The 25,590-nt window shown below is 47.6% G+C and overlaps 1 protein-coding gene and 1 non-coding gene across 2 annotated transcripts in view; one reads left to right on the forward strand and one right to left on the reverse strand.

The window, feature by feature from the left end:
• The first annotated feature begins 2,302 nt into the window (after nucleotides 1–2,302).
• LOC128064836 (uncharacterized) overlaps nucleotides 2,303–25,590 on the forward strand; it is a 57,134-nt gene continuing 33,846 nt past the window's right edge. The window contains 9 exon segments of the mRNA XM_052657804.1: nucleotides 2,303–2,308; nucleotides 5,240–5,350; nucleotides 5,448–5,603; nucleotides 6,797–7,612; nucleotides 7,614–7,650; nucleotides 7,653–7,831; nucleotides 8,513–8,635; nucleotides 9,223–9,313; nucleotides 10,426–10,622. Of these exon segments, the coding sequence (XP_052513764.1) occupies nucleotides 2,303–2,308; nucleotides 5,240–5,350; nucleotides 5,448–5,603; nucleotides 6,797–7,612; nucleotides 7,614–7,650; nucleotides 7,653–7,831; nucleotides 8,513–8,635; nucleotides 9,223–9,313; nucleotides 10,426–10,622 (1,716 nt within the window).
• Nucleotides 15,004–15,110, reverse strand: LOC128065699 (U6 spliceosomal RNA). Its single transcript, XR_008201083.1, has one exon. It is a non-coding gene; the product is annotated as a U6 spliceosomal RNA (small nuclear RNA).

Raw genomic sequence — 25,590 nt, forward strand, 5'->3', positions numbered from 1 at the left:
TAATTGTTGAGCAACTTTATAAATATACTAAAACCACTGAACTGTACAGTTTTATTCACACTAATGTGTGAATAAAATCTCAGTGTTTAAAAAAGCTATGGGATAATACATGTACACCCCTGAATATCCTTTGGCATATAAGTGGTATTCAGTGAATATTTATTTTCTTTTCTTCTTCCTGTTCATCTCCCAGTGTGGTTTTTTAAAGAAGTCAGCCTGGTCTGCTCACCGCTGAGAACCTCTGCTTATTGGCCTGAAAGTCAAGTTTATAGTCTCGATTTCCTGAAAGCCTAATGTCTCCTTGGCCTCAGGCTCACTTTCATGATTTACAGGCAAATCTCAGATCATCAGAGCTGGAAATCACTCAAAAATTCTGCGAACATTCTCCACCCTTCAGTTAGCAAATATGAGGCTTATTGGCACTCAGAGAAAGTGAACATCGGTTCCAAAGGGGGAAAAATGTACTGAAAACAAAGAGAAACCATTCTCCAGCTTATCAGGTGACAGTGGAAGCCTGTGATTCCATGTGGTGAAGTATTTTCAGGGCCCAGCTGTTGTTCAGTCACTCAGTCATGTCTGACTGTTTTTCGACCCCATAGACTACAGCACACCAGGCTTCCCTGTCCTTCACCATCTCCCAGAGTTTGCTCAAACTCATGTCATTGAGTCAATGATGACATCCAACCATCTCATCCTCTGTTGTCCCCTCCTCCTCCTGCCTTCAATCTTTCCCAGCATCAGGGTCTTTTCTAATGAGTCAGCTCTTCACATCAGGTGGCAAAAGTGTTGGAGCTTCAGCTTCAGCATCAGTCCTTCCAATGAATATTCAGGGTTTATTTCCTTTAGGATGGACTGGTTGGATCTCCTTGCAGTCCAAGGGACTCTCAAGGGTCTTCTCCAACAGCACAGTTAGAAAGCATCAATTCTTTGGTGCTCAGGCTTCTTTATCATCCAACTCTCACATCCATATGACTATCGGAAAAAACCATAGCTTTAACTATACAGGCCTTTGTTGGCAAAGTAATGTCTTTGCTTTCTAATATGCTGTTAGCAGTGCTGTTAGTGGTCTCGGATCTCCAGGCCTCCACAGTAAGGGAAGCGTTGGAAATAAAGATCTCAGTGTTTGATGTTAGAAAGCGGAAAGGGAACTTCCTTGGTCAGCGGTGCTGACTTTTCTTTACTAGAGAAGCATTTCCGTTTCCATTAGTGGCTGTGAGAATGGGGTAGGGCACACCCAACTGAAGGCAGAGATGGAGGCAGGGGATCAGCTCAGAGGAGGAACCCTGAAACATGGGGGCAGGTGGAGTCTAAGATGAAAACTGACCCAAGAATGGAACCCGAGATTTTTTTCAGTCATCCCAAAGTGTTTCCTAATTTTTTTTTAAATCTACTTTGACCCAACAATTTTTTTTTAATTGGAATGCAAATGCTTTACAAAGTTGTGTCCATTTATGCTGTACAATGCAGTGAATAAGCTATATGTATACATATATCCCTCCTTCTTGAGCCTCCCTCCCACCCCCACCCCTATCCCACCCCTCAAGGTCATCACAGAGCACCCAGCTGAGCTCCCTGTTATACAGCAGCTTCCCACCAGCTATCACACGGTAGTGTATGTAGGTTAACACTACTCTCTCAATTTGCCCCTCTGTCTTCTTCCCTCTCTGTGCCCAGACAGAGAATGGAGCCTGAGATTGGATGCTCAGTTGTTCGCTGTCCAGGGTGGGATTTCAGACTGAGAAGTGAAAAAAATGCACAAGGAGAAAGTTACACCTTGGGCATCGTAATCCTTGGAGGCAGTTACCCTTCTATCTCTGCGGGGGATGGGAGTTATAGCACATTGTCCAGGGAAGGTAACCCCGGCAGCCTGGTGAACATAGCCCTGCTGGGTGCTGGAATCTTCTGAAATTTCGGAGGCTCCATGGGCTGAGTCAAGGTGAGGGACACAGGAGAAGGAGGAATGTGGGGTAGAAGGGAAAGGGTATATATGCAGGGACTCAGGAGCCTGGGACGTGTGGTTGAATGAGCTCATTCTGGAATGTCAGTTCATCCAGGACCTTCTGGATGAATCTGACCAGGGGAGCCGAGTTTGCAGAGTGGTAAGAGGGTAGGACAGGGAGGGCCCAGAGTCAAGGGCAAGGTAATGTGTGGGAGATAGAGTAAGGATGGGGGCAAGGAGATGCTCACTGTTAGACTTGGGAGGTGCTGAGTGTCAGGGGTCACCACGAAGCTGACAGTGCCCTGGTGCCAGGTGTGAGGGAGGCTTACTGCCAAGGATAGACTTGTGCTCAGGACTGGGAAGATGCAGGTCAGTGATGGGAGGTGGACTTCTTTTTGGGGAGGGCCATGCCACGCGACATGTGGGATCTTCCCCAACCAGGGGTTGAGCCCATGCCCCTTGCATCAGAAGCGCAGTCTAAACCGCTGGACCACCAGGGAAGTCCCAGGCCAGGGATGGGAAGGAACGGAGGGGAGGCGTGGGTGCTGGAGTGTGTGTGTGTGTGCTGAATAGCTCGGTTTTGTCTGACCCTTTGTGATCCCATGGACTGTCAACCACCAGGCTCCCCTGTCCATGGGATTTCCCAGACAAGAATACTGGAATGGATTGCCATTTCCTTTTCCAAGGGATCTCCCGGACCCCGGGGTCGAACCTGAATCTGTTGTGTCTCCTGCATTGCAGTGAATTCTGAACTGCTGAGCCAACTGGGCACTGGAGAGGAGAGCTGCATCCCAGCATGAAAGTTGGAGGTCCAGTTTCTGGGGGAGCTCAGTGACAAGGACAGAGGAGGCCAGTGTTGGCTCTAGACTGACCTTCTGTAGAGGACTCAGAACTCTTGAGACCTGGCCACAAACTCCCTCCTGACTCTCCTCTGCCTACCCTGGGCTCCACTCTCCCCGTGTACTAGCTGCCTCCCTGCCCTCATTCATCAGGCTGTTTGTCAGGACTCAGGATGGGGGTCTGGGCTACAGCAGGGCAGGGACATACCGGCGTGGACACGATGCCCCAGGGCAGGGGCAGCCCGGGCTGCCTTGGACCCCTGACCTCTACTGTCCCACACCAGGGCTGAGGCTGGTGGCTTCTGGGGGCTGGCCAGGCTGGAACAGTGGACGGGCCCCACCAGGCTCTAATGCAGTAGCATCCGTCTATTCCCAGTAGTCCAGTGACACCCCCACCTGTGAAAGAGCTTGTCAAGAAGGCCTACAAGAGGAGAAAGCAGGCCATGTTCTAATGCCAGGTTTCCAAGGCCCTGAGATAGGAAATGTGCCCAAAGCCACTTAGCAGGGCCATGGCAAGGCCTCTACCGGGATCCAGGATCCTGGCTCCAGCTCACCATCTTTCCCACGCATCTCATGCCTTCCAAGCAGTAAATCTCATGCTTTCAAATCCTGCCAGGGGATCAATAGGCTCTGCCATTCATTAACCAGGTGATCTTGAAAAGTCAGTGAACTTCCTCAAATTTGTTTCCCTGTGTGCCATACAGGCAAAGGTGATTGGTGTGTCACCAGCCTTATTGACTCAACAGTAGGTCACTTTCTCAGCTCTTGTCCTGCACACACATTATGAAGGATCTGAGTCTCCTGAAATACTCCCCCGGTCACAATGCAGCCAAGTGGGGACTCTCATGAGGCGTCACCCATGTGCACACCTTCCACTGGTGCCAGGCTCTGCCTCTGCCCTGAGAAGCCTGGCAGCACTCCTCTGGGGACCTTGGTGCCCATGCTCCTGGCATCCTGGATTCCGTCATGTGCACTTGTCTCTGGGGGAGAGCGTTCATCCCCACCCATACCCCCACCACGTGTGTGAAGCTTGCCTGGAGGAGTGGTGTCCAGGCAACAAGGCTAACCCTCCACGCCTTGAAGAATTTTCAGGAAAATAACTCCTTTAGCTTTCAGTTAGTGCTCTCCAAGGGTCAAGAGCTTTATCTGAATGACAAATGCCAGGCTCTGCTAAGTGCAGCGGGGACAGGGCTGCTCACCAGACCTTCCGTCTGCTCCTTGGCATCTCCTAGCTCCTCTTGCATTTGGTGATACCACATGACTAGTTCTGACTAGTCAATGTGATGTCACTTCCCACTGGAAGCTCAGGAGACTTGCACTTTCTTGCCCTTATTTAGGAACTGGTGACATCCCAGATGGCAGGTCCATGAGTGAATATGTGGGATAGAGTCCTCCCCCAGAGTTGGACTTTGTATGAGTAAGAAATAAACTTTCAGGTGTCAAGTCAGTGAGATTTTGGGCTTGCTTGTTACACAGCACTGTTGAGGCCTGATAGAGGCCATGACTAAAATGGGCTGGAGCAAGCATTCCAGAAACAGCTGAGACACTGCCCAGGCGGAATCAAAATTAATTACCCCCGACGGGAGGACTCAGCCTGTCAGCATGCTCCCCGTAGCCTGGTCTGTGCCAGTCGGGACGAGGATAGATATCTCTTAAGAAAGCCCGCGCGTGTGAAAATCTAGCCAATTAGTAGATGCAAAGAAACACTTGTAACCAACCCAACCTTGCCAATTCCCTGTCTTTGTCCTAAACCTATAAATACTACTGTAATCCAGGGCTTGGGGCTCTGGCTCTATTCCACTGTGTTGGATGCAGCCAGGGCCCTGGCTCAAGCTAGCAATAAATTCCCTTTTTGCCTTTGCATTGCCGTGGATGTCTTGTTCTCTCAGTTCTGGGGATCGGGACCTTGGGCATAACATTTGGGGGTTCGTCCGGGATCCCTTGACTGAGAAGAACAACACCTTCCAGGCATAAAGGAAGCCTCACTAGGAGGAAATATATCTGGATGCTGGCATCAGGTCAGGGGGCGAAAGAGTCGCCCGGCCAGCATAAGTCCGAGGCCCAGCATTCGAGCTGGAAGGCAGCTGGGTTCTGTGAGCCGTTCTGTAAAGGAACAGGGGAAAACGTTTCTCCTGATCCTGAGTCTGGTGGGCAGTGGATGCCCTTCAGTAAGGTAACTTTGGGGAACAGGATAACAGCAACCTGGGATAAACCTAGTTCAGTGTTTACGGCCGATATTTGTTCATCTACTGTCTGTCACTTGTCTTTGTGTACCGGCGGTGTGCTTGCTGTTTGTGCATTTATTGTGAGCGTTGCCGTCCTGGGTCAAAGTTATTCTACACCGCTATCTGTAGTGACTGACCATTTTTCAAATTTTAAGTCCAAGGCTCAGAATCTATCAATGCTAGTAAAGAAGAGCAAGCTAAAAACTTTATGCTCATCTGAGTGGCTGACATTTCAGATTGGCTGGCCGCTGGAGGGAACTTTCGGCCTGCCCGTCATCCAGGCTGTTAAAGAAGAAATAATGGCTCCTGACCCTCGGGGCCATCTGGACCAAGCTCCCTACATCCTGGTCTGGGAAAATCTAGTAGAAGACCCTCCCGTCTGGCTGAAACCCTTTATTCACAACCCCTCCCCCACCCCCGCCCCCCAGTGCTTCTGTTCCACAGGTCCTGGTCGTGGAGACCTCTAAGGAAGAAGACCAGGAGGCACGGGAGAGCCGGAAGAAACCAATACTCCAGAAGTCTTCTCTATACCCTAACCTGATTGATTTAGACACTGAAATCTCACCTCCCCCATTTTTCCCGCCACCCTTGCTCCCGCAGGTACCTCAGGTGTCGTCGGGAGAACAAAGGGGGAACTCAGAACCCTCAGCTCCGCAGCAGGAGGTGGGGCCAGCCCAGGAAACTCGCGGAAGGACCCGAGGGGGCGGAAACTCGTCTGACTACAGGAGCCGAGAGGCCCCTTCCTCCACCGTTCGAGCACTTCCTGTCTGGGTCGGACCGGCAAATCCGGTCGGGGAACGGAATTATCAATAGTGGCCTTTCTCTACCAGTGACTTATATACCTGGAAAGCTCAAAACCCCTTTTTTTCTGAAAAACCCCAAGGCCTTATTGATCTTTTAGACACTATCCTGTATACTCACAATCCTACTTGGGATGATTGTCAGCAGCTGTTACAGGTGCTTTTCACCACGGAGGAATGGGAGTAAATTCTGTCGGAGGCATGGAAACACATTCCCAGAGTGGATGGGAGACCAACCATGCAGCCTTACCTTGTGGAAGAAGAGTTCCCTTCCATGCGGCCGAACTGGGACTTTGAACGGGCAGAAGGTAGGGAGTGTCTCTGAGTGTACCACCAGACTCTCATGGCCGGCCTTAGGGCAGCCGCCAGGAAACCCACGAATTTATAAAAGGTGAATCTGATAAGACAGGAGCTGAAGGAGAGCCCGGCAGCCTTCTTAGAGAGGTTAATGGAAGCCTTTAGGCAGTATACGCCCATGGACCCCCAGGCTGATGTGTCCGCGCAGCAGTTCTGTTAGCTTTTGTGAACCAGGCAGCTCCAGATATCAGGAGAAAGTTACAGAAAATAGAAGGGCTGGGGGAATTGTCAATATAGGATCTGGTGAGGGCAGCTGAGAAAGTGTTTAATAACAGAGAGACCCCTGAGGAGAGGGAGGAACGGATCAGACGGGAGGAAAGGGAATATAGGGCTGAAGAAAACTGGAGAAATCAGAAAGAGCTGGCTCAGATCCTTTTGGCAGGGACGAGAATGGGGCCCAAAGCGCCGAGAACTAAAGACACCCGGTCGGGAGGAAAGGAAAAACCAGCTAGACCTGCCCTAAAGAGAGACCAGTGCGCTTACTGCAAAGAGCAGGGACACTGGAAAAATGAGTGCCCCAAAAGAGATCTGAAGAGAAAGACTGTAAGAAAGGAGGAATCTTCCTCGGGGACCCATGTCTTATATGCAGGGGAAGATAGTGATTAGGGGGGTCAGGGCCCGGCACCTCTACCCAAGTCCTGGGTAACTATTAATGTGGAGGAGAAACCGATCAGCTTCATGGTGGATACGGGAGCCCAATACTCAGTTCTCAGTCAAAAATTTGGGCCAATGTCCAAAAAGACTAGCTTGGTCCAGGGAGCCACCGGGACAAAGAGATATTACTGGACTACTAAACGAAAAGTGGACTGGGGAGCCCAACGGGTGTCCCACTCATTTCTGGTGATCCCGGAATGTCCAGCCCCTTTATTAGGAAGAGACCTATTGGCCAAAGTCAATGCGCAAATTCACTTTGACTCTGGGGAGATATCAGTCACAGACGGGCTTGGACAACCAATTCATGTTTTATCCCTGGCACTGAGAGATGAATACAGACTATATTCACCAAAGTCCCCTGCAGCTGTGGATCCTGGTATGCAGCAGTGGATTCAGAAATACCCTCTGGCCTGGGCAGAGGCAGCGGGAGTAGGACTGGCTAAACAAAGACCTCCCATTGTTGCTGAATTAAAAGCAAATGCTACTCCTGTGAGGGTGAAACAGTATCCCATGAGCCAGGAGGCCCGGCAAGGAGTTATGCCACACATCCAGTGCCTCCTAAAGGCAGGAATTCTCAAAAAGTGCTGGTCCCCATGGAATACTCCCCTGTTGCCTGTGAAAAAGCCCGGGGGAACAGACTTTAGACCAGTCCAAGATCTTCGTGAAGTCAACAAACGGGTGAGTGACATTCATCCCACTGTCCCTAACCCATATACCCTCCTGAGCAGCTTGCCACCAGACTATGTCTGGTATACAATTTTAGACTTGAAAGATCCCTTTTTCAGCTTGCCTCTGGCTCCCCCAGAGCCAGGAAATCTTCGCATTTGAATGGGCTGACGAGGACGGCCCAGCTGTGGGCAGCTGACCTGGACTCGCCTCCTACAGGGGTTCAAAAACTCGCCGACATTCTTCAGTGAGGCTCTGGGCGAAGATCTCTGTGAGTATCGAACCAGCCACCCCGAAGTCGTTCTGTTGCAGTATGTAGATGACCTCATACTGGCCGCTACGACTAAGGAGGTATGCCTAAAGGCCACAGGCGATCTCCTCCAGACTCTGGGGACATTGGGGTACCAGGCAAGTGCGAAGAAGGCCCAAATTGCTAGACAGGAAGTCATTTATTTGGGATATAAAATAAAACAGGGGCAGAGATGGTTGACTCAGGCTATGAAAGAGACTATTCTACGGATCCCCGAGCCAACGACTCCCCGGCAGGTGAGGGGGTTTTTAGGGACGGTTGGGTACTGCAGGCTATGGATTATGGGGTTTGCTGAAAAGGCCCGACCTCTATATGAAGGAAGCAGAGAAAATAGAGACTGGACTTGGACTGAGCCAATGAGGCGGGCATTTCAGGAACTTCGACAGGCGTTACTGGAAGCACCAGTCCTTGCTCTTCGGGACCTGGCTAAGCCATTTCAACTGTTTGTGGATGAAAAGCAGGGAGTAGGGAAGGGAGTCCTGATGCAGCAGTGGGGACGGTGGAGACGGCCTGTGGCATATCTCTCTAAACGACTGGATCCAGTAGCTGCGGGATGGCCACCCTGTCTCCGTATCATCGCAGCCACTGCTCTCCTTCTCCATGATGCTGACAAGCTGACTTATGGACAGCATCTCCTGGTCTACATTCCTCATGCCATAGAGGGAATCCTCAAACAGCCACCGGGTAAATGGATTTCTAATGCTCACTTAACCCATTACCAGGCCCTGCTGCTGGATGCTCCCCAGATACACTTTCAAACACCTTGTTTTCTAAACCCTGCCACTCTGCTGCCCATCCCAGAGGAGGACGGGCCCCTCCATGACTGTGTTGAAGTGTTAGCTGAGGTAACCGCCATACAAAAAGACCTCAGCAACTTGCCATTAAAAAACAGTGAGCTGGTATGGTTCATGGATGGGAGCAGTTATATAAAGGATGGACAGAAAAAAGTGGGGGAAGCCATAGTAGATGACACTGGGAGGGTCATCTGGGCTGAGGCTTTACCCCCTGGAACATCCGCCCAAAAAGCAGAACTGATAGCTGTGATACAAACACTAGAGAGGGCAAAAGAAAAAAGAGTCACGATTTATACTGACAGCCGGTATGCATTCGGCACTGTGCACGTTCAAGGCCCTATATATAAAGAACGGGGGCTTCTGATGGCAGAGGGGAAAGAGATTAAAAATTTGCCTGAGATTCGCAGACTCCTGGCAGCGGTCCACTTGCCCCAGGCGGTATCCACAGTACATGTCCCAGGACACCAGAAAGGAGAGGATGCCCGGGCCCAAGGGAACCATGCTGCCGATGCAGCAGCCCGCAAGGCAGCTGCTGGAGATCACAAAGCCCATACACTGACTGTGGGATTGCCACCGCCGGGGATGGGGACACTCCCCCCAGCCCCATATACGCCCCCTCTGACTTACGCTGGGTGCAGGATAATACCACCCGTCCTGCTGGCGAAAACGGAAGGTATCGGGACCAAGATGACAACCTGTTGCTCCCTGCCGACCTGGGCAAACATCTCTGTACCCGTTTACATCAAACCACCCATTTGGGAGAGAAAAAGACTTTGACACTCCTACAAACGGCGCAGCTGCAGTTTCCCCAACAGAAAAAAACCATCCAGGATATAGTCCACACCTGCAAGCCCTGTCAGATGATGAGACTGGGAAAAGGACAGCACGCAGGTGTATGATATCGGGGCGGGGGGGGGGGGGGGGGGGCGGGAAGGCCAGGACATCATTGGGAGATAGATTTCACTGAGGTAAGACCAGGCAAGTATGGGTATCGTTACCTGCTAGTTTTGGTTGATATGTTTTCCAGGTGGGTAGAAGCTTACCCCACTAAAAAGGAGACAGCAGTAGTGGTGGCTAAGAAACTCCTAGAAGAGATTATACCTAGGTTTGGGCTGCCGGTACTTATTGGCTCTGACAATGGACCTGCATTTGTGAGTAAAATTGTGCAGGGACTGGCCTCAGCCCTGGGGACCAAATGGAAGTTACGTTGCGAGTACAGTCCCCAGAGCTCAGGACAGGTAGAAAGAGTGAATCGGACCCTAAAAGAAACTTTAACAAAACTGGCAATTGAGACTGGCGGGGACTGGGTGACCCTCCTTCCCTTCGCGCTTTTTCGGGCACGGAATACCCCCTATAAACTAGGTCTGACTCCCTTTGAAATTGTATATGGAAGTCCACCTCCCATTTGTCCGGTGTCTGAAGGAAACAGTAAACCACCTCTTTCATTACGTGCCTTCCAACAGGAGATGCTAGCTTTGAGTAAGGTGCATAAACATATCTGGTCACTGATACAGAAAATTTATGAGAGCCAGAATGAAGGGACGATCCTGTCCCATGATATAGGACCGGGGGATTGGGTTTGGGTCAAGAGACATCAGTCAAAGACCTTGGAACCAAGATGGAAGGGCCCTTATGTTGTTCTCCTTACCACCCCTACTGCCCTGAAGGTGGACGGAATTGGACCCTGGATACACTGCAGCCATGCACAGTGGGCCACCCCCGAAGAACAAGAGAAGGCCCAAAGAGAATGGAAGCCGATACTGCATCCCTCCAATCCCTTAAAATTAAAACTCGCCCGGCAGCAGGTCTCGGACGGATCAACCTGACTCTTCTGATAATAGTCACCTTCCTGGACCCTGGGACCGTCAGCGGTAACCCTCATCAACCAATGAACCTGACTTGGATGATTCTGAGCGCAACTACGGGAGAAGCAATTAACTCCACCTCGGCCATTCATCCCCAGAACACCTGGTGGCCGGACTTGGAGTTCGACCTCTGTCTTTTGGCCGTGGGATCATGGGACATCGGCGAATGGGAGGTAAAGACGCCCGGCAAGCCTGAATGTGGGGCTGGCATTAATAGGTGTAATACTCGACCCCCCACTAACTCAGGGCCTGGATGCAGCCACTTCATCCAACGGGAAAGCTTGCAGAAAACGCCCTTCTATGTGTGCCCCGGAGGAAGACGGGACCAGGCGACCATCAAGAAATGCGGGGGGCTAATGAGTTTTATTGCACCAACTGGGGATGCGAGTCAACGGGGACAGTCCATTGGGAGCCCCCTATTCATGGGGACTTGATTACCTTGGGTCATGTTCCGGGGCCCGCTGGGCTAACTGGGGGACATAGAAGGGAGTCCCTCGTTACTGGGCCTTGTATGAATTTTCTTTGCAACCCGGTATGGCTCAAATTCTCAACTGAAGGGAAGAGGTCCCTGGTTGGGAAGCCGGACAATCCTGGGGCCTTCAGTTATATCAGTCAGGATATAACAGTGGATTGCTGTTCACTGTCAGGTTAAAAGTAGGACCCATACAGATCGGTCCAACTTGGGGCATAGGGCCCAATTCAGTCCTAGTGCCACAAGAGGCTACCCATGCTCCCATTTGGCCTGCACACACCCCCACCTGAGCACCCACCCAAACGTCTTCCAGGCCCTACATTACTAATACAAGCAACTCCCCTCCAGTGAGCCGTGTGGGACCTAGCATTAAAGATGAGCAGGACCCATTATTTAATATGATAATCAACTCCTATCGGGTTCTAAATTCCACACGCCCGGATCTGACTAGCAGTTGCTGGTTATGTTATGACATCAAACCCCCTTATTATGAAGGTATAGCTGTCCCAGAAAGTTACAGTCCAACCCACAACCACGCAGCTTGCCGATGGCAGCAGAAAGGAAATGCCAGATTAACCCTCCAAGTAACCGGGAGGGGCCTTTGCATAGGAAATGTCCCCCAAACCTATCAACACTTCTGCAAGTCTATAAATTCTACAGTGACAAACAGGTACCTGGTGCCTCCCCAGGACAATTGGTGTGCCTGCTCCACAGGCTTAGCCCCTTGTGTTCACGGGCGGGTGTTAAATAATTCCAAAGATTTCTGTGTATTGGTACTATTAGTCCCCCGACTGTTCTATCACTCCAATAATAAAATCCTCCCGAAACTAGAAGCTTCACACCGGTCTAAGAGAGAGCCAGTCTCAGCCTTAACCCTCACAGTGCTACTGGGGTTAGGGGCAGCCAGGGCCGGAACTGGGATATCCTCTTTAATAATGCAGAATCAACACTATTCTAGCCTAAGAGCAGCCATTGATCTTGGTATCGAAAGATTAGAAAGCTCACTCAGCCACCTTGAAAAGTCCCTTACTTCACTATCAGAAGTGGTTTTGCAGAACAGGAGGGGCCTAGAATTGATCTTCCTGCAACAAGGTGGATTATGTGCGGCCTTAGGAGAAGAATGTTGCTTCTATGCAGACCACACTGGGGTGGTGAGAGAGTCTATGGCAAAAGAGAGAGAAGGATTAGCACTGAGCAAGAGAGAGCGAGAAGCCCAGCAGGGATGGTTCGAGTCCTGGTTCCATCAATCTCCTTGGCTAACAACACTAATTTCTACCTTGCTCGGACCGCTCATTATACTCCTACTCATTCTTACCTTCAGCCCATGTATTTTAAACAGATTAATAACCTTTGTAAGAAAACGTGTCAGTACAGTTCAGGTAATGGTATTAAGACAACAATACCAGGCAGTGAATGGAGCGGAGGATTCCTCTCCATGATCAAAGGACAAGGGGGGAATGTTGAGGCCTGATAGAGGCCATGACTAAAATAGGCTGGAGCAAGCATCCCGGAAACAGCTGAGACACTGCCCAGGCGGGATCAAAATTACCCCTGCCGGTGACGGGAGGACTCAGCCTGTCAGCATGCTCCCCATAGCCTGGTCTGTGCCAGTCAGGACGAGGATAGATATCTCTTAAGAAAGCCCGCACGCGTGAAAATCTAGCCAATTAGTAGATGCAAAGAAACCCTTGTAACCAATCCAACCTTGCCAATTCCCTGTCTTTGTCCTAACCCTATAAATACTACTATAATCCAGGTCTCGGGGCTCTGGCTCTATTCCACGGTGTTGGATGTGGCCAGGGCTCTGGCTCGAGCTAGCAATAAATTCCCTTTTTTGCGTTTGCATTGCCGTGGATGTCTTGTCCTCTCAGTTCTGGGGATCGGGACCTTGGGCATAACAAGCACAGCCAAGCACCAAAATAATCTTTGCCTCTCCTAACCAAGATGTCCTTACCTGATCCAGCTCAACAGGACAGGTTTCTTCTTCCTTTCACCTGTGATCTCTTCAAGAGATGGCTCAGTTCCACAGCCGGAAGGCTCCTTGTAAGGATCCTCTGCGAATCCGTGACAGGGGCTTGCACTTGTCAAAGCCTCACTTAGAGCCGCCGTCACCATTACCACATCACCAGCGCCCCTCTCTTCTGTCCCTGTTGCAAAGGTCTCTTCTCTCAACAACTGACTCCACCCTGGATTCCAACCTTCCAGCCTCTGAACGCTAAACAGCGTAGATCTGTGTATTTGGCAGGTTTCCCTGCATTCTCATGAGGTACAAATGTTGCTTTGTCATTGACCTCATTTCCAGACTCCGCTCATGATGGCCTGACACCTGCTATTTCTCTCCCGCATATACACTCCCATCTCCTCCTGCGGTGGTTCCATGCCCATCACAGCATTTGGCCAGCCCCACAGGATGCTTGCTGCCTGCCAGCTGTTATACCACAGGCTGTTGCTCCTTCAGACAGGATTCTGCCTGCTTCTGATGAAATCCCTTTAGGGCTTAGCCCAATCAGATTCACAAACTAAATCTGTAGTTTGCATTGCCAGGCACACCCAAAGGGCTGGAGGGAAAATTTCCATGTCCTTTTAGAGGTACTTCCTCCCCACTCTACCCCTAAGCCTTCAGGTGTACCTGGACTTCAGGTGTGGCAGGAAGGGGTCCATCTCCTCCCTTTCAAGGAAAATGCTCAGTTGCTTCAATTGTGTCTGACTCTCTGGGGTCCCACAGACTGTAGCTTGCCAGGCTCCTGTGTCCATCGGAGCATCCTGGCTAGAATAGTGGAGTGGGTTGCCGTTTCCTCCTCCAGAGGATCTTCCCCACTCTGGGATTGAACCTGGGTCTCCTGTGGCTCCTGCCTTGGCAGGTAGGTTCTTTACCTCTGAGCCACCTGGGAAACCCACCCTTTCAGGGGACATGCTTAGTCTTGGTAATGTTGGTGTTATTTCTCTGATGGAGCCTGTCTCCCTGGCTTCCATGGGGCTGGAAAAATAGTCTCCACCAAGTACCCATTACTAAAGGCTCCAGCCACAATCCAGGCATGAGACCCTCCATACTTCTCCAGTTCTGGGTCTGTATCTGTTTCGTGTCTCTCAGTCTGTTGATGCTCTGAGCTAGAAGCGCCTGCAGGCACCCCCTTGGGTTGTACTCCTCCTGGGAGCACCACTGAGTCTTCCCCAGTTGAAGCCAGTGTCGAGGCTGGACCAGCCATTGTGACTCTTACTGTGCACCTCGGCCACAACCATCAGGGAACTTTGAAGAGACAAGGTTTGCTACTCACGGTCCTGGAGGGTACACGGCACTGCAATGGCCACACACCAAGGCCCCAGAGAGTGAGCTCAGACCTGGGGTTCTGCCTCTATCCGGGTGAGGGTGAGGTGCCTGGGATTCCATGGGTTCACTCTTTTTGGGTAAACTTAAAATGCAAAAGAAATACATGAAGCAGGGAAGGGAAAATTGGGGTCACTCAAGTGGCCAGTGAGCTAGGTTACCCGGAGCTTTCTGAAAGGGGAACTCCACGGGTGGAGTGGCCTGACCCTTTATCTGATTTTGTAGCCCTCAACGTGCTTGTCAGAGATGGATGTCTTTGAAGTGGATGCCTCGGCAATCAAAAGTTTGATGTCGGCCTCTCCCGTTACAACCCAAAGCTGGGAATTCCCTGGTGGTCCTGCGGTTGGGACTCGATGCTTTTGATGCCTTCACTGCTGTGGCTTGGGTTCAGTCTCTGGTTGGGGAACCAACATCCCACAAGCCAAGTGGCATGGCAAAACAAGCAAGCAATCAAAAGCAATCATAAGCTAACTTACGTGACAATTCCCAACTCTTTGTTTAGAGGCATTGGGTGTCCTGAATACTCAGGCATCTTCCTGAGCAAAGTCCTAAATACTTTTCTCCACACTCCACCTTGCTGGATATGCCAGATGAGGTGATTGTCTCAGACTTAGTCAGTCTGGATTTTTCTAGGTCATCGGTATAACAGTGACATAGCATACGGGTTAGAAAGTGGGCTCGGGGGGTGGGCTGTGCGGGTTCAAATCTGAGCCCTGTTCATTTCTGTTTGTATGTTTTTATTTTTTGCTTGTTTGTTTAAGCTATGGAGCACTTCGCCAGTTTGCGTGTCATCCTTGCGCAGGGGCCATGCTCATCTTCTCCGTATTGTTTTGATTTTAGTGCATGTGTTGTTGAAGCGAGGACCAAGCTCTGCTGGTTTTAAGCCAGGTCACCCTGGGGGGAGATTCCTTAACCTTGCTTTAGTCATCTGTGGAACAGAGAGGCTAATGACACAAATCTCTCAGAGCTCTTGGGAGGATTACATGTCATAATATATGCTAAGTCCTTAGCGCCTGCCACAGAGGAAATGTTCAAAGTTCCCTCCACGTGCCCCTGCAGGCCCTTCGATTTCACTCTCACTCTTTCTGCAGCTTAACAGGCTGCCTCATGTTAATCTTCCCTAAGAGCTGTCTTTATCTTGCCACTCCTTTCCTGCCCACCTTCCCTAGTTCTGAGCCTTCATAAGACATCAGTGTATAAAGCACACTTCGAGGCTCTCCTCTGGGTCCTCAGAAACCTCCACAATCTGGCCCCAACCCACTCTTCCAGCTTTATTCCCTTTCGTTCCCTTCCAGGACCTTTCAACCAGTCTAGCCAACCTCCCTATTCCCATTAAGGCTCCCCACTCAGTGCAAGACTACATGCTGACCTCTTCCCCACTTCAAGTCTTACTCACCCTTGAAGGCTCAAGTGGAAGACTTTCCTCCTCCAGGAAGTCTGCCCTGACTAGACAAAAGTTTGGTGCCATTCACATGCTAATTAGTCACCCACAGAATTATCTCGCTATAGTTTTGTTTTTGCCTGCTTTTGCATATGATCTTCCCCACAAGATGAGAACTCTTTGCAGGCAGGCACTGTGTTTCCATAGTTTGTGTTTGGCATTTACCAGCATGAAAGGAAAATCTAAAGAGAGTCAGTATTGCCAAGTGAGGGCTTCCCAGGTGGCTCGGTGGTAAAGAATCACCTGCCATCACAGGAGATGTGGGTTTGATCCCTGGCCTGAGAATATTCCCTGGAGAAGGGAATGGCAATCCACAGCAGTATTCTTGCCTGGAAAAACCCATGGACCAAGGAACCCAGTGGGCTACAGTTTCTGGTGTCACAAAGAGCAGGATACGACTTAGCAACTAAACAACAACAATATTGCTAAGTGAGCTCCCCAAAGTGGAGCTGGACAGGAGGCCTTTAAGAAAGTGTGACCTTCCAGGAGGAAAGGGAGGGTGGAGGGATAAACTGGGAGATCAGGGTTGACAAATACACACCATCTATAAAACAGATAACTAATAAAGACCTACTGTATAGCGCAGGGAATGCTACCCAGTACTCTATAATGACCTATATGGGAAAACAATCTAAAAAGGAGTGGCTATATGTATAACTGATTCACTTTGCTGTACACCTGAAACTAATGCAACATTGTAAATAAGTATATGCCAATAAAAAAGAAATAATGTGACATGCATATTTCAGCTTGGATGGAATCTGACCTTTTGACCTGATGAAGTCATCCAGAACACCTGTCAGAGATTCAAGATGCTTTTTGAACTCCTTATGCTGAAACAACCTGGGATTTCTTAAGAAAAAGTATTTTCTGAGTCACTTGGGAGTCTATACTGATTCCACCAGGAAACTGTTAACAACCTCATGGCAACTTTTATGTCTCCTGCATTGCAATTCTTAGGACTCCAAATAAACTCTCTCTCTTTTTTTTTTTTTTTAATTTTTAAAAGATTTTGGTTGTGCTGTGAGGCATGTGGGATCTTACTTTCCCAACCAGGTTCAAATCCATGTTCCCTGCAAAGTCCCCTGGTCAGAGTCTTAACCCCTGGACTGCCAGGGAAGTCCCATAAACTCTTTTCTTATTTGCAGCCTTCTGCATTTCTTTTTTGGTGGATGGTAAGGGCGGGAAGGTCCCCTGGAGGAGGGCAGGGTGACACACTCCAGTATTCGTGCTTGGAGAACCCCCATGGAAAGAGGATCCTGGCGGGCTACAGTCCATGGGGTTGCAAAGGGTCAGACGTGACTGAGCGACTGAGCGCAGCACAGCGCAAGGGCTTCCCACGCGGCGCTGGTGGTAAACCCGCACCAGTGCAGGAGACAGAAGACATGCGAGCTTGATCCCCGGGTTGGGAAGATCCCCTGCAGGAGGGCATGGCAACTCACTCCAAGATTCTTGCCTGGAAAATCCCATGGACAGAGCAGCCTGGTGGGCTACAGTCCATGGGGTCGCAAAGAGTCAGATCTGATTCAAGTGACTTAGTACACACACACACAAGTTACTCATTAAAGGCGGGCTGGCTAAACAGACAGTCATAGGTCTTAGCAGAATTCTAAGAACTGGGGACACGAAGCAGAGAAACCAGTGGACCCCTTGAATGCCACTGGGCCCCGCAGGGGATGCAGTGGACGAAGAAGCCATTCAATTCTTCACCACTCCTGGGAGAAATGGACTGAGACTCTCACTACAGCCAGGAGCCTCCTCCACTCCCCACAGAGCTTGTTAAAGCGGTCATTCAGCACACAGTTCAGTAGTCAAGGATCTGGGGTCCAGATCCAAACGCAGGGTTCCAGTGCCAGCTCCAGCCTTTACCAAGGGTGTGACCTTTGAAAGTGTGTCAATTTCTCAGTGCCTCTGTTTCACTACCTAGCTTTAAAATGGGAATAAAAACCGTCCCTACCTCACTCACGTGTGAATATAGATGAGTTAATGCATGTAATGTGGTTACAATGCTGCTCCAATGAGCACTCAGTAAATAGGAGCTTTTCCTGCAGGATCCTACACTGAGCATTTTGGCCTACAGATATGGACAGTGTTCTGTGGAAAGAAAGGCTTCCCTCGTAACACAGTGGGTAAAGAACCTGTCTGCCATGCAGGAGACACAGGTTCGATTTCTGGGTCAGGAAGATCCCCTGGAGAAGGAAATGACAACCCACTCCAGTATCCTTGCCAGGAGAATCCCATGGAGGATGCCTGGCGGGCTACAGTCCATGGGGTAGCAAGAGTCAGACACGACTTAGCAACTAAACCACCACCAGGTGGAAAGAAAGGCCAAGCTCAAGCCCCATCTTCAGCACTTCCAGCTCAGTACTTAGGAACATATTCTCCCTGCCTGAGCTTCTGTTTGATTATCTTTCAAATAAAATGATCATTCCCGTGATATACAGTTGAAGTAGTTATGAAATATTGCTTATTAAGGGTAAAGAACAACACCTGGCATAAATGGGGCTCATGGGTGTGTTTCCTTCATCTTTCATTTAAGTGTCCCCCTTCGGTATGACAGATTGACTGGGCAGAGATAATGGCAATTGGAAGGAAGAAATAAAGAGGGAACACGCAGGACGCAGAGGGTCCAGGAAAGTCAGCCTGGTGTCTTGAGAGGTTGGTGGGAGCCTGCTGCCATCTGCTGGATTGAGCGGGGATGGCATCCAAGTGCTCTCTAATGCCACCTTGCGTTAAAAGAGGTGACAACATAGAACAGAAGGTTGCCATTAAATATTAAGCCTTATTAAAATCACTTTAGTTTGTTTGAAGAACAAAATATGCTACCAGAGTGTATGTTTGTACTATCATTTAACTGGAAAGCTAACACAATCTTAAAAAATCAGGTTCAATTTGTAGTGGTCTTGGGAAAAAATAGTTTATGGAGATTCTGTTAGAGGAACAGAAACCATAGTATCCTAAGTTTTCTAAACTTTATTTTGAACCATCACTTCAATTAGTTAAAACTTACAGGGTAAAAATAACGACACACAAAAATGATCTCAGAAAGGCACATTCAGAATTCCTGATGCAGAAAATGTGATTATTTTCTGTTTAATGACTGGAAATCTTTATTCCTTCAGAAAATAGTAACATTATTTATTGAATGTCACCACCTGTTTGGTGATTTACTAGATAACCACTCAAGGTATTTTATTAAGTAAGCACTCAGGTTATTTTTACTTAACAAAAGTAAAAAGAATCTAGTCTTTTGACTACGTTGATTTTGAACGGTGGCATCTTTACCAAGTACAGTGAATGTCTGTTATAGGGAGAACAATTTGGGAGACAATAAAGGTTTTGATTATAAGTCATCTATATGATTCAAAAACATTGCAAACACTGCATGTCGTTACTTATATAAAATAAGAAAGAAAACACTCTTGTCAAGCTCCAAAATTTGTATATACTTTTAGGTCATAAGAGTTAATAGTTTTATTTATAACTTTGTAGATTATGTTATTTATGTATGAAACAAGGCAGGAAAATATATTGAGAAGGAGTTCTGTTTACAGAGGACTTTAATGTGTTACATTTCTTAAATGTAAACATGTATTTTTAATGCATACTTGAGTAATACTTAAGGAAACCAAACAAAGTAATAATACAGTTGCATTGTTGCGCATGTTGTCAGTGTCCGAAATAAACCATTTTGGTGCAAAAAAAAAAAAAAAAGAGGTGCCAGAACAGACGGTGCCTGCCTCTGGACTCTATTTCGTTGGTATATTTGACTATGCCAGTGTCTCACCGTCTTGATTGTTGGAGTTTTACACTAAATCCTGAAATCAGGTACTGAAAGTATCTACCTTTCATAATTATTTTGACTGTTATAGATGCTTTGCCTTTTCAAATAAATCACATCAGTTCAGTCGCTCAGTCTTGTCTGACTTTGAGACCCCATGAATCGCAGCACACCAGGCCTCCCTGTCCATCACCAACTCCCGGAGTTCACCCAAACTCTTGTCCATCGAGTCGGTGATGCCATCCAGCCATCTCATCCTCTGTCGTCCCCTTCTCCTCCTGCCCCCAATCCCTCCCAGCATCAGAGTCTTTTCCAATGAGTCAACTCTTTGCATGAGGTGGCCAAAGTACTGGAGCTTCAGCTTTAGCATCATTCCTTCCAAAGAAATCCCAGGGCTGATCTCCTTTAGAATGGACTGGTTGGCTCTCCTTGCAGTCCAAGGGACTCTCAAGAGTCTTCTCCAACACCACAGTTGAAAAGCACCAATTCTTCGGCGCTCAGCCTTCTTCACAGTCCAACTCTCACATCCATATATGACCACCAGAAAAACTATAGCCTTGAGTAGACAGACTTTGGTGGCAAAGTAATGTCTCTGCTTTTGAATATGCTGTCTAAGTTGGTCATAACTTTCCTCCCAAGGAGTAAGCGTCTTTTAATTTCATGGCTGCAATCACCATCTGCAGTGATTTTGGAGCCCCCCAAAATAAAGTCTGACACTGTTTCCCCATCTATTTCCCGTGAAGTGATGGGACCAGATGCCATGATCTTCATTTTCTGAATGTTGAGCTTTAAGTCAACTTTTTCACTCTTCTCTTTCACTTTCATCAAGAGGCTTTTTAGTTCCTCTTCACTTTCTGCCGTAAAGGTGGTGTCATCTGCATACCTGAGGTTACTGATATTTCTCCTGGCAATCTTGATTCCAGCTTGTGCTTCTTCCAGCCCAGCATTTCTCATGATGTACTCTTCATATAGATTAAATAAGCAGGGTGACAATATACAGGCTTGACGTACTCCTTTCCCTATTTGGAACCAGTCTGTTATTTCATGTCCAGTTCTAACTGTTGCTTCCTGACCTGCCTATAGGTTTCTCAAGAGGCAGGTCAGGTGGTCTGGTATTCCCATCTCTTGAAGAATTTTCCAGTTTATTGTGATCTACACAGTCGAAGGCTTTGGCATAGTCAAGAAAGCAGAAATAGATGTTTTTCTGGAACTCTCTTGCTTTTACGATGATCCAGTGGATGTTGGCAATTTGATCTCTGGTTCCTCTGCCTTTTCTAAAACCAGCTTGAGCATCTGGAAGTTCACACATACACATACAGCAATTTCTATTTTTTTTAAAAGTGAAAGTGAAAGTCACTCAGTCGTGTCCGACTCTTTGCGATCCCCTGAGCTGTACAGTCCATGGCGTTCTCAGGCCAGAATACTGGAGAGGGTGGCCTTTCCCTTCTCCAGGGGATCTTCCTGACCCAGGAATTGAACCAAGGTCTCCTACATTGCAGGCGGAGTCTTTACCAACTGAGCTATCAGGGATGACCTTTTTTTTTTTTTTTTTTTTTCCAAAAAAAAAAGCCAGCTGCAATTTTGATTGCAATGCATTGAATTTGTAGATACTTTTGGACAGAATCTGTGTTTAAGATTCTATTCCACAGACGGGGGTAGCTCTCCATTTATGTAAGTTTTCTTTAGTTTTGCACTTTCTTGTAGTTTTCAGTGTCAAGGTCTTGCACGTATTTTCTAAAATGTATCCCTAGGTATTTTATGCCTTGAGATGCTATTATAAATGATATTCTTCTAAGTTCATCTTCTATTTGTTTGTACTTTGTATACAGAATTATAATTTTTATATATTGATCTTGTATCTTGGATCCTTGCTAAATGCACTTATTTTTATTTTTTAGAGATTCCTTAGGACTTACATATTTTGAAATTTTTTTATCTGTGAATAAAGATAGCTTCATTTCTTCCTTTCCAATTTGTCTGTTTTTAAATGAATTTATCTTGCTTTATTATTCTAGCTAGGATACCCAATGCAGTATCTTGAAAAGGGTAAATATCCTTGCTCTGGTCCTAGTCTATAATGGAAAGTATTTATCTTGTTACTATTATGTATTTTGATATTTGTAGATTTTTAAATTATCATTATCCTTTATCAGATTGAGAAATTCCATTTTATTCTGAGTTTATGGATATTTATTTATTTTTAATCATAAATTGGTATTTAATTCATCAAATGATTTTCCCATATACTTTGAGGTGATCATCACATACACTTTTTCTTTTTTTAATATGGGGAATTAGTTTATTTTTAAATGTTGAAACTCCCTTGCTTTGCTAGGATAAATCTCACTTTGTTGTGATATACTATCCTTTTTTAATATGTAGTTCAGTTCAGTTCAGTTCAGCCACTCAGTCGTGTCCGACTCTTTGCGACCCCTTGAATCGCAGCACGCCAGGCATCCCTGTCCATCACCAACTCCCAGAGTTCACTCAGACTCATGTGCATTGAGTCGGTGATGCCATCCAGCCATCTCATCCTCGGTCATCCCCTTCTCCTCCTGCCCCCAATCCCTCCCAGCATCAGGGTCTTTTCCAATGAGTCAACTCTTCACATGAGGTGGCCAAAGTATTGGAGTTTCAGCTTCAGCATCATTCCCTCCAAAGAAATCCCAGGGCTGTTCTCCTTTAGGATGGACTGGTTGGCTCTCCTTGCAGTCCAAGGGACTCTCAAGAGTCTTCTCCAACACCACAGTTCAAAAGCATCAATTCTTTGGTGCTCAGCTTTCTTCACAGTCCAACTCTCACATCCATAGGGCTCACGAAATGAAGCAGGAGTTGTTTCTCCTTGTTTTCTGAAATTATTTGAGAAATACTGTTATAGAAACTTGAGCCAGTTAAACTCCCTTGGTTTTTGTTCTCTCGTCCGTACAGTGAAACTGGTACTGTCTACCTAGCCTGGCGTGATGAAGAACAGATGAAGCGATATCTGAAACTGCAGCATAACGCACCTAGTAGGACCTCAACACAGGATAGGTGTTTTATCAATAAGTATGATTATTATTATTATCACATCAGTAGGAGGATTAGAAATTAGCACATGGCGATTCTTGAGGTCCTTTCTGTGAAATTCCAGTTCTTTTCTCTCAAAGAACTTACTGTTGACCCATTGGGTCACATTTATGGAGCTTTAAAAATTGATTTTTAGCTGTTATCTCATCTCATGCCACGGGGGCCTCCAAAGGTGGCTCTTCCTGATCTCATTTCTCCCTTTAACTGGTGGGGAAACTTGCGTTTAGGACAACTTGCCTGAAGCAGCACTGTAACGAGAGGAATAAACGTGACCACTGTTGAATCTGCTCCTTTAACTCTTGCGCTCTGTTGCCTCGAGGCCTGCATCTTTTGTAAAAGAACCTTGCCTGTAGCCTGAAATACACCGAGAGTCTGCTCTCAAGGCGCTGATCTTTAAAGGTATCAGGTTTTTCCATGAAGAAGTTGTAAATGGGAGAATAACGTTTGTCTTGTTGGAGGTTTGCAAGAACGTTGTGAACCAGACAGGGCTAGGTGGATAGCAGTAAGAAGGATTCTGGCACTAGGAAGCTTGCAAGGACCAGCCACATCCCGTCCCCTTTTGGTATAAAGGAAGCCTGAAGTCTAACTCAGGTCAGATAGTTCTTTGGGACATGAATATGCCGTCTTTTTGGTCTGCTGGCTTTCTGAATAAAGTTGCTATTCTTTGCTCCAATGCTTTCCCCTGCAGGGCATGCTGGGTCTTAGTTACTGGACGAGGGATCAAACCCGCACACCATGCAGTGGCTGCTGCTGCTGCTAAGTCGCTTCAGTCATGTCCAACTCTGTGCGGCCCCATAGATGGCAGCCCACCAGGCTCCCCCTACCCTGGGATTCTCCAGGCAAGAACACTGGAGTGGGTTGCCATTTCCTTCTCAATGCATGGAGGTGAAAAGTGAATGTGAAGTCGCTCAGTCGTGTCTGACCCTCAGCGATCCCATGGACTGCAGCCTTCCAGGCTCCTCCATCCATGGGATTTTCCAGGCAAGAGTACTGGAAGCAGAGTCTTATTAACTGATGGATCTCCAAGAACGCCCACCCCGTCACTCATTCCAAAGCCAGTGTTATAGAAAAGGGAGCCAGAGTACCAGACAGGCACTGTTCTGCCTCCTGGCCAAGAGGACCACCCTCACACTGGGAGATCGCTTTAGAAGGCACCTTTAAAGATTTCCAACATGAAGAGCCAGGTCACCCAGTCAGCTGCATTCTCTGTCCAGATGTGTGACCTTTTAAGCATGTTTGTAACCTCACTGTGTCTCAGACTCCCTATCTGGAAAAAGATGAGAAGCACAATAATACCAGTCATTATTTATTGGGTCCCTAAAATGGCACCCCACTCCAGTTCTTGCCTGGAGAATCCCAGGGACGGGGGAACCTGGTGGGCTGCCATCTATGGGGGTCTCACAGAGTCGGGCACGACTGAAGCGACTTAGCAGCAGCAGCAGCAGCAGCAGCAGGAGTCAGAGTGGGCTTCCTGGGTGGTGCAGTGGTAAAGAATCTTCCAGCCAATGCAGGAGAGGGAGACACAGGAGAAGCGGGTTTGATCCCTGGGTCGGGAAGATTCCCCTGGAGAAGGAAATGGCAACCGACTCCAGTATTCTTACCTGGAGAATCCCATGGACAGAGGAGCCTGGCTGTTCTACAGTCTGTGGGGTCATAAGGAGTCAGACATGACTGAACATGCAGTCTAGGGGCCGGGGCATTACTGCATAGTTATTTGTCTGTTGCTCTTTAGTCTATGTCCAGTTGCATCCAACTCTTTTGCGACCCCACGGACTGTAGCCCGCCAGGCTCCTCTGTCCATGGGATTCTCCAGGCAAGAATACTGAAGTGGGTTGCCATTTCCTACTCCACGAGATCTTCCTGACCCAGGGACTGAACCCGCATCTCCTGAGTCTCCTGGATTGGCAGGCAGGTTCTTTACCACTGAGCCACCGGGGAAGTACGCTTGATTTATTTTGTCTTCCTAAAAACAGTAAAAGATTAACATATGAGCCATAGGTGAGAAGACTGTGGCTAAAGAAATCAAATAATTTACCTAAGGTCATGAGAGATCCAGATTCAGAATTTGCAGTCCAGGTGAAACTGACCCTCCTTTTCATGTTAAAGTTGATCGAATTGTGCACTTTTTAAAATGTGCAGGTTGTTGTAATCAGTTATACCTCAATACATTTTTTTAAGAAGCAGCATCCAGAGCTAGATATAAAAGTTGAAGACAGGAACAACAACAGCAACAAAATAATTACATTCACAGGAATATACATATGCCAAAATTCATCCAGCTATACGCTTTGGATCTGAAAGTTTTATTGTATATAAAATATGCCAGAATAACCTATGGCTGCATATTTTTTTAACGAAAGTAATTAGACGTAAAGTCGTAATTTTTAAATTTCACCTGGATCTCCTCCTGACAGCAAAATAACACTAGACTCTGTCTAAAATAAATCATTCTCTCGACTCCTACACGCCTTTTAAAAATTGCATTTTTTTCTTATTATAAAAGCAATACATGCTCATCGTAGGAAAATTAGAAAAATACAGACGAGCAAAAAATATAAAGATGAAAGATAGCCTGGGTTCCACATTCTTAGAAAATTTACATGAGCAAAAGATATAAAGATGAAAGACAGCCTCGGTTCCACATTCAATTATAACAAGTCTTTACACACCAGTGTATTTCTTTCCGCTGCTTTTCAGGGTCTGAATGTTTATTTAGATGTATATATAATTATGGGCTTCCCTAGTGGCTCAGATGGCAAAGAATCTGCCTGCACTGCAGGACACCCAGGTTCAATCCTTGGGCTGAGAAGATCCGCCACAGAAGGAAATGGCAGCCCACTCCAGGATTCTTGCCTGGAGAATCCCATAGACAGAGAAGCCTGGTGGGTTCAACTCACAAAGAGTTGAACAGGAGTCATGTATCTAATTTATATGGTATATGGGGGAGTTTCAGAAAATGGGATCTTACTCGAAAAATTCTTTTGTAATTTACTTTTAACACGTAGGGGTAATCCATGACAGGCTTGGTGTATCAATAAATGGTCATCGGAAGTAAG

This window comes from Budorcas taxicolor, chromosome 19 (genome assembly GCF_023091745.1).
Source record: "Budorcas taxicolor isolate Tak-1 chromosome 19, Takin1.1, whole genome shotgun sequence".
Classification (NCBI taxonomy): Eukaryota; Metazoa; Chordata; class Mammalia; order Artiodactyla; family Bovidae; genus Budorcas; species Budorcas taxicolor.